Source organism: Emiliania huxleyi (genome assembly GCF_000372725.1).
Source record: "Emiliania huxleyi CCMP1516 unplaced genomic scaffold EMIHUscaffold_687, whole genome shotgun sequence".
NCBI classification, from domain to species: Eukaryota; Haptophyta; order Isochrysidales; family Noelaerhabdaceae; genus Emiliania; species Emiliania huxleyi.
Genome location: NW_005196851.1, coordinates 1 through 7,954, shown reverse-complemented (window position 1 = coordinate 7,954; position 7,954 = coordinate 1). Strand labels below are relative to the sequence as shown.

Sequence of the window (7,954 nt, the reverse complement as noted above, 5' to 3'; positions counted from 1 at the left end):
CTAGGACCATCAAGGGGAGACCAGGTACACTTGACCCGCGCAAAGAGCTAGATGCAGCCGTACCCATTCTACGGCCTCAGAGCGTATGCCTTGCCGCCGGACGGTGGCGGTCGTGTCGGTGGTTGGGCCGTTTTGCACGACGGCTGTGGCGGCGCTCTGGAGGGGAGGGCGGCCATTTTCGGGTGGTGGATGGCCGGCTTTTGAGGTCTTGCAACCCTAGCTGTGACAGCTTCGGACAGCTCGCGCAACCCTAGGAACAGCGGGCCGGCTAGGGTTGAGGCCACACAGCCCGGGACATGACGAGGGTGGTGGAGGTCCGAAATCACGCCGCTATGCCTCGGCTCCAGCGAGGCCTCTCAGGCCCTAGCTCAGGTATATGCAGTAGCCGGAAGCAGGGAACACCCACCCCCCAGCACCAGTCTTCTAGGTGGAGGCGGGCCCGCTGGTATCGTCGGGAAGGTCGAGGAGGGTGGGTGGATGAGCGAGAACCTGACAAGGCCTGCGTTTCACTTTCAGAAACGGTCTCGCAGCGGCAGGCCATGAGTCGTCTCGGTTTCTTCTTCCTCCCAGGGGCACCACCGGGGCGGGTGCTTGCCACATGCCAAGAGTGGCGCAGTGAAGAGAAGCTCGTGAGCAGGGAGAGCAAGATCCTATCTAGAGTGGCGGCCACTTGTCATCGCACTGAAAACGGCAGCTTTGCAGCCGGACGTAAGGTGAGCTTTCCAGGGCGTGTGGAAGCAGCCGCTCGATCCGGTGGCGGTGGATGTAGCGTATGGCGTGCGAATAATACGCGCATGCCGATTGGGGCACGTCTCTCCCGGGCTGAGCGGAGCCGCCCATGTGCAAGGGTGCCGCGAGAGTGGCCGTCCAACCTGACTCCAGGGAAGCACCGTGACAACAGAGCCGTGACGCAAGAGCGAGTCGACAGCCGACCCGGATCGCACCCGGTGGACGGGAGGCGCCCCCTCTCCAGCACACATGCCGCAGCTTTGATCCGAAAGCGCATCGCCGCCGTCGGCGCTCCGTCGCCACCTTGAGCTCTCGGCCCCGCTCGAGCCCGGATCGGCCGCCACCAGCACTCGAGATGGCCGGACTACCGATCGCCACCCCCGACCCCGCCGTCGTCATGGTGGGTAGTGGCAGCGCCACGGCCGTGAATGCGAACACTGCGCGGGAGGAGAGAGCGTAAATCCTCAGTCTTCACTCCGAGCCTCGACGGTCAGAGCGAGAGGGCTCGGCGTCGCACCCTGACTCCCGCCAAGCACCGTAGCAACAGAGCCGTGACGCAAGAGCGAGTCGATAGCCGACCCGGATCGCACCCGGTGGACGGGAGGCGCCCCCTCTCCAGCACACATGCCACAGCTTTGATCCGAAAGCGCATCGCCGCCGTCGGCGCTCCGTCGCCACCTTGAGCTCTCGGCCCCTCGAGACCGGATCGGCCGCCACCAGCACTCGAGATGGCCGGACTACCGATCGCCACCCCCGACCCCACCGTCGTCATGGTGGGTAGTAGCGGCGCCACGGCCGTGAATGCGAACACTGCGCGGGCGGAGAGAGCGTGAACCGTCAGTCTTGACTCCGAGCCTCGACGCTCAGAGCGAGAGGGCTCGGCGTCCCACACCCTGACTCCCGCCAAGCACCGTAGCAACAGAGCCGTGACGCAAGAGCGAGTCGATAGCCGACCCGGATCGCACCCGGTGGACGGGAGGCGCCCCCTCTCCAGCACACATGCCACAGCTTTGATCCGAAAGCGCATCGCCGCCGTCGGCGCTCCGTCGCCACCTTGAGCTCTCGGCCCCTCGAGACCGGATCGGCCGCCACCAGCACTCGAGATGGCCGGACTACCGATCGCCACCCCCGACCCCACCGTCGTCATGGTGGGTAGTAGCGGCGCCACGGCCGTGAATGCGAACACTGCGCGGGCGGAGAGAGCGTGAACCGTCAGTCTTGACTCCGAGCCTCGACGCTCAGAGCGAGAGGGCTCGGCGTCCCACACCCTGACTCCCGCCAAGCACCGTAGCAACAGAGCCGTGACGCAAGAGCGAGTCGATAGCCGACCCGGATCGCACCCGGTGGACGGGAGGCGCCCCCTCTCCAGCACACATGCCGCAGCTTTGATCCGAAAGCGCATCGCCGCCGTCGGCGCTCCGTCGCCACCTTGAGCTCTCCGCCCCGCTCGAGCCCGGATCGGCCGCCACCAGCACTCGAGATGGCCGGACTACCGATCGCCACCCCCGACCCCACCGTCGTCATGGTGGGTAGTAGCGGCGCCACGGCCGTGAATGCGAACTCTGTGAAGGAGGAGAGAGCGTGAACCGTCAGGCTTGACTCCGATCCTCGACGGTCAGAGCGAGAGGGCTCGGCGTCGCACCCTGACTCCCGCCAAGCACCGTAGCAAAGCGCCGCGACGCAAGAGCGAGTCGATAGCCGACCCGGATCGCACCCGGTGGACGGGAGGCGCCCCTTCTCCAACACACATGCCGCAGCTTTGATCCGAAAGCGCATCGCCGCCGTCGGCGCTCCGTCGCCACCTTGAGCTCTCGGCCCCTCGAGACCGGATCGGCCGCCACCAGCACTCGAGATCGCCGGACTACCGATCGCCACCCCCGACCCCACCGTCGTCATGGTGGGTAGTAGCGGCGCCACGGCCGTAAATGCGAACTCTGTGCGGGAGGAGAGAGCGTGAACCGTCAGTCTTGACTCCGATCCTCGACGCTCAGAGCGAGAGGGCTCGGCGTCGCACCCTGACTCCCGCCAAGCACCGTAGCAAAGCGCCGCGACGCAAGAGCGAGTCGATAGCCGACCCGGATCGCACCCGGTGGACGGGAGGCGCCCCCTCTCCAGCACACATGCCGAAGCTTTGATCCGCAAGCGCATCGCCGCCGTCGGCGCTCCGTCGCCACCTTGAGCTCTCCGCCCCTCGGCCCCCCGCTCGGTCACTGGTGAGGCGGCAGAACACACATCGCTCTTGCTGTCGCATACCATGGGAGGCGGAATTTTTACAGCTGTCATGAGAGCATGCGTGAATCACACTAACGCCCCTTCACTTTCCCGCCGCCCACCTCGATACACCCCCGCCGCCGCCCCTCCCACGAGCCGAACAAGTTCTTACAGTACTCTGGCGTGATGCGCTCACGCCAGAGCTTCTTCAGCGCCTCGCGCATCGAAGCCGCGTCGGTCCACTGGTCTCTGTAATCGGTCCACAGCAGCCGCTCGGCGTATGCCCAAGTGCTTTCAATCAACGACAAATCAGGCGACCGTGACGGCCAGTCCGTGGTTTGGTTCGGCGCCACCGACTTGATCGCCTCGGCCGTCGCCTCGCCCCTCGCGGTGTGGCCTTGCGTGTGGACGCTCGCGCCATCCTGCTGCCACCACCAGCTGTCTGCGTACCGAGTCCCCGCAAATCTGTCCTGGCAATCCCGCAGGAGCCCCTTCTGGCCACTGTACGGTCCGTGGCCAAGCAAAATATCCACATACTCCTCGTTTCCGACGCCCGGCCGGATGGGGCGTGAGCCCAGATGGGCGACGAGGCTGGGGTTGTCCGGATCGCCGCCCGCATGCTGCAAGAGGCGCTCCATGATCGAGGCCTTTGTTCCCGACACGTCGAGGCCAAGTGCCTGGGCGGCCGCCTTCAGCGCGGACTTCTTCACGTTGCGCTCCTTCAAGTAGCCGTGCGCGATGCCGGTAGTCCCGGTAGCAAAGTAGATGTCGGACGCGCCGTACGGCGTGATGGCGGCGTACACGTGCTGTTTGAAGGACGCTTTGCGTAGATCTATGCACCGGGGCTTGCCGTCTCGCGCCCACTTCTTGCCGTAGGGATTTGGCACAAAAGAGCCGCCGCCACCAAAGTACTTTGAGTCGGAGAAGGTTCCCTTCACGTGAAGCGAGCGTCGAGCGGCCCTCTTGCAGAATTCGAGACGTATCTGCCTTCTTGGCGCGTCATTCTCCAGCCCAAGGTCGCCCACGGGCGGCTGAACGCGCCAATCGTGCGCAATCAGCCCGCGGTATAAAGTGGACGTGCTCACGTCAGGCATGTTGAGAGTGGACGCCACGCGGCCGACGCCCGTGCCCATTGGATCGTCATAGAGCGCCTCGCCCAGCGCATCCGCGTCCTGCTCGGTCATGATGGGCGCAGGGCCGCGCCTCTTACCCCATTGCTTGTATGGCGTGCACGCAGAGCGCAGGCGCTTTGCCCAAAGTGCTGCATCTGATGCTCGCGTGTAGCCGGTGGCCGCGGCGGCTTCGGCCGGACTGTACTCTCGAAAGTTGATCAGATACGACGCAGCAATGCGCTTTTGAACGCTCTCTTCGAGCGCCAGAGACTCCATGTCGAGCCGCCGCCGCTTCGCAGCCATCGAGAGCACCAAGGAGCAGGGGTTCGTCACCAGTGACACGCCGTAGCGAGAAAAAGAAAACGAGCTTCGAATATCCGCGATCGCCGCTTTTAAACACCGTGTAGATGGCACGCGGCGCACGCCGCGTACGCCTGCTCGATGCCAAAGGCTTTCCCGCCGCAGACACCCTCCGTGCGGTGCTCGGCTGGGTCACCGGGGGCGGCGCTCTGCTGGATCGGGCGATGAGCCTCGACTCGATCAAGGGCGGCACGCGCCTCACCGACTCGTGTGTGATCCCAGATGCAGCCAAAGCTGCAGGATCCTTTGTTGTCTGGAAGAGCAAGGAGCGGTACGGCAAGCGCTCCTACATACGCGTGCAAGGACGGCGCACCCACCCGCCGTCAGGCATGAAGAAGACGCGGAAAGACTTGACTTGGCCGCGCACAGGGTCAGGCCGCCTTCGCATAGTCCGACTGCACCGCTGGATATGTGCGGCTGTCCACGGGCCTCCGCCGAGCAAAGACCACGAGGCTACTCACATATGCGGTAATTCGGAGTGTATTTGCGCCAGCCACATCCGCTGGCAGCCAAAGCCCGAGAATCGCGAGGATGTGATTTTCCACGCGCAGCCCTGCCGTGCGGGGACGGCACGAAAGAGCTGGTGAGGCAACGGGAAGAAGGTGCCACAGCGCTGATCACCTTTTAAATAGCGCTCTTGATAACAGGGCAGGCAGTTCCCGACGGGGGACACCCGCCCCGGCCCGCTGGAGTAACCGAATGTCCTGTGGGGATCGTGAGTGTAGCTAGCGTGCGGCAGTGTGGGAGATGCCCTCGGGTCGCGTTGAACGCATGCGTTTCACTTTCAGAAACGGTCTCGCAGCGGCAGGCCATGAGTCGTCTCGGTTTCTTCTTCCTCCCAGGGGCACCACCGGGGCGGGTGCTTGCCACATGCCAAGAGTGGCGCAGTGAAGAGAAGCTCGTGAGCAGGGAGAGCAAGATCCTATCTAGAGTGGCGGCCACTTGTCATCGCACTGAAAACGGCAGCTTTGCAGCCGGACGTAAGGTGAGCTTTCCAGGGCGTGTGGAAGCAGCCGCTCGCGTGTAGCCGGTGGCCGCGGCGGCTTCGGCCGGACTGTACTCTCGAAAGTTGATCAGATACGACGCAGCAATGCGCTTTTGAACGCTCTCTTCGAGCGCCAGAGACTCCATGTCGAGCCGCCGCCGCTTCGCAGCCATCGAGAGCACCAAGGAGCAGGGGCTCGTCACTAGTGACACGCCGTAGCGAGAAAAAGAAAACGAGCTTCGAATATCCGCGATCGCCGCTTTTAAACACCGTGTAGATGGCACGCGGCGCACGCCGCGTACGCCTGCTCGATGCCAAAGGCTTTCCCGCCGCAGACACCCTCCGTGCGGTGCTCGGCTGGGTCACCGGGGGCGGCGCTCTGCTGGATCGGGCGATGAGCCTCGACTCGATCAAGGGCGGCACGCGCCTCACCGACTCGTGTGTGATCCCAGATGCAGCCAAAGCTGCAGGATCCTTTGTTGTCTGGAAGAGCAAGGAGCGGTACGGCAAGCGCTCCTACATACGCGTGCAAGGACGGCGCACCCACCCGCCGTCAGGCATGAAGAAGACGCGGAAAGACTTGACTTGGCCGCGCACAGGGTCAGGCCGCCTTCGCATAGTCCGACTGCACCGCTGGATATGTGCGGCTGTCCACGGGCCTCCGCCGAGCAAAGACCACGAGGCTACTCACATATGCGGTAATTCGGAGTGTATTTGCGCCAGCCACATCCGCTGGCAGCCAAAGCCCGAGAATCGCGAGGATGTGATTTTCCACGCGAAGCCCTGCCGTGCGGGGACGGCACGAAAGAGCTGGTGAGGCAACGGAAAGAAGGTGCCACAGCGCTGATCACCTTTTAAATAGCGCTCTTGATGACAGGGCAGGCAGTTCCCGACGGGGGACACCCGCCCCGGCCCGCTGGAGTAACCGAATGTCCTGTGGGGATCGTGAGTGTAGCTAGCGTGCGGCAGTGTGGGAGATGCCCTCGGGTCGCGTTGAACGCAGGCCAAGTCAGGTTTTTGCTCATGGTGCATTCACTCACACCACCGCAGTACAATCGATTGAGTCCGGGTTTTTTTATGCGTATGATTGTAAGGGCGTGGGGACCCGCCCCAGGACAGGCTCTGGCGTTCGATGGAGCGCTCTGGTGCCGAGGAGAGCCGCTGGCACGAGGTAGATGTGAAGCCACGACGGGTCGATACAGCAGGCCGACCAGAGAGTGCAGAGTGAGCACTGCCCCTCTCCAAGATCGACTCCTGTGAAGAAGCCCGCCTAGGACCATCAAGGGGAGACCATACGCCTACGGTACACCAGCAAAATTAGGAGGCCAGCAAAATTCCGACGGGAATGTACCCAAAACAAAAAAATACAGGTTTGCCAAGAAAGGGCCCACACACGAGTGTGAATGAACAGGAGCCCCGCTCAAATTTTCTCTTCGCCTGCGGCGCGGCGCACTTGTCATTTTGCCCAAGTCTGCGGTGTTCTGGGCGGTGTGGATGGAGGTGTGTGCGTCTTCCTGACTTCCTGCCATCCCAAGACTGCTGACTGGCGCATCGGTCCAGCGCTTCCTTATTGTCATTTTACCTAAAAATTCCTAGGATCCCGGCTGACCTGGGGTGCCGGTCGAGAGAGAGAGATTTAGAAGCCAACAAGAAATGTGGCACACACCGGCTCTCTCGATCGAAGCTAAGAAACCACGGCGTGGGGTGGGTGGGGTGGGTGGAAAGGCTTAGTCCTTAGAAACGCAAACGGCGGCGTGCCGCGCGATCCTGTTTTCTTAATGCCCGCAACAGACTGTAACAGGCGTCATCCCCAGAGAGGCCATGCCCAGGGTCAGCCATGAGAGGAGGGCTTTTTTCTATCCGTCCAAAATCCCCGGGTACCCTAAGTATAAGGGCGTAGACGCCCCGCCCGGGCCCTTACTAAGTAGGGTTACTCTACCTGGCCCAGTGGGGATTTTGGGCCTACTCTGCTACTCAGTGTACAGTGATCGTCTTGGGGCCCTACTAAATGGCGCGAAATTCCCACGGGAAAGTAAGATGACGCTTCCAGGTTTCTTTTGGTACCGTGGCGTACCTGTGTCGAACCTGGTGTGCTGTGAGAGAGTTGGTGCGTGCGAGGCATCCAAGGCGAGCACGGTCCGGTGGCAACGCGGACGGCGCTTGTCTCCATGGCGCGTTCTATCCTCGAGCAGGAGCGCTGCTCGCCGGCGCTGCTCGCTGCCTTCGACGCGTCGGCGCGCGGGAGGAATTATGTGGCGATGGAGCAGCTGTTGGCCTTAGTATTGCGGCCTATCCCGCCCGACGCGTCGATCGCCCCCGACGATTTGGTTGGGGCGGGGCTCGCGCGGCGCGTCAACACGGACCTCAAGTCGACGCTGCGCGTGAGCGCGCTGCAGAAGCTGGCAGGCGAGCTGCACTCGCCGGCTCTAACGGCGAGCTGCACCGGAGGCGAGCTGTGTGGTGCGCTCGAGGACGAGGGCCTTCGCTCACGCGTAATGGCCGCGCTCGACTCCGTCGAGCACTTCTGCGTGGCGAAAGGCGTCTCGAAGGGCTTCGC

At 63.2% G+C, this 7,954-nt stretch overlaps 1 protein-coding gene across 1 annotated transcript; it reads right to left on the bottom strand.

Annotated features, from left to right (window-relative positions):
* Positions 1–4,783: 4,783 nt before the first annotated feature.
* Positions 4,784–5,570, bottom strand: EMIHUDRAFT_248617 (hypothetical protein; the record flags this gene model as incomplete). The annotated part of the gene is made up of 3 exons (XM_005762263.1): positions 4,784–4,965; positions 5,034–5,116; positions 5,473–5,570. 3 exons carry the CDS (start codon positions 5,568–5,570, stop codon positions 4,784–4,786), a joined length of 363 nt encoding a protein of 120 aa, XP_005762320.1.
* Between the last annotated feature and the right edge of the window lie 2,384 nt (positions 5,571–7,954).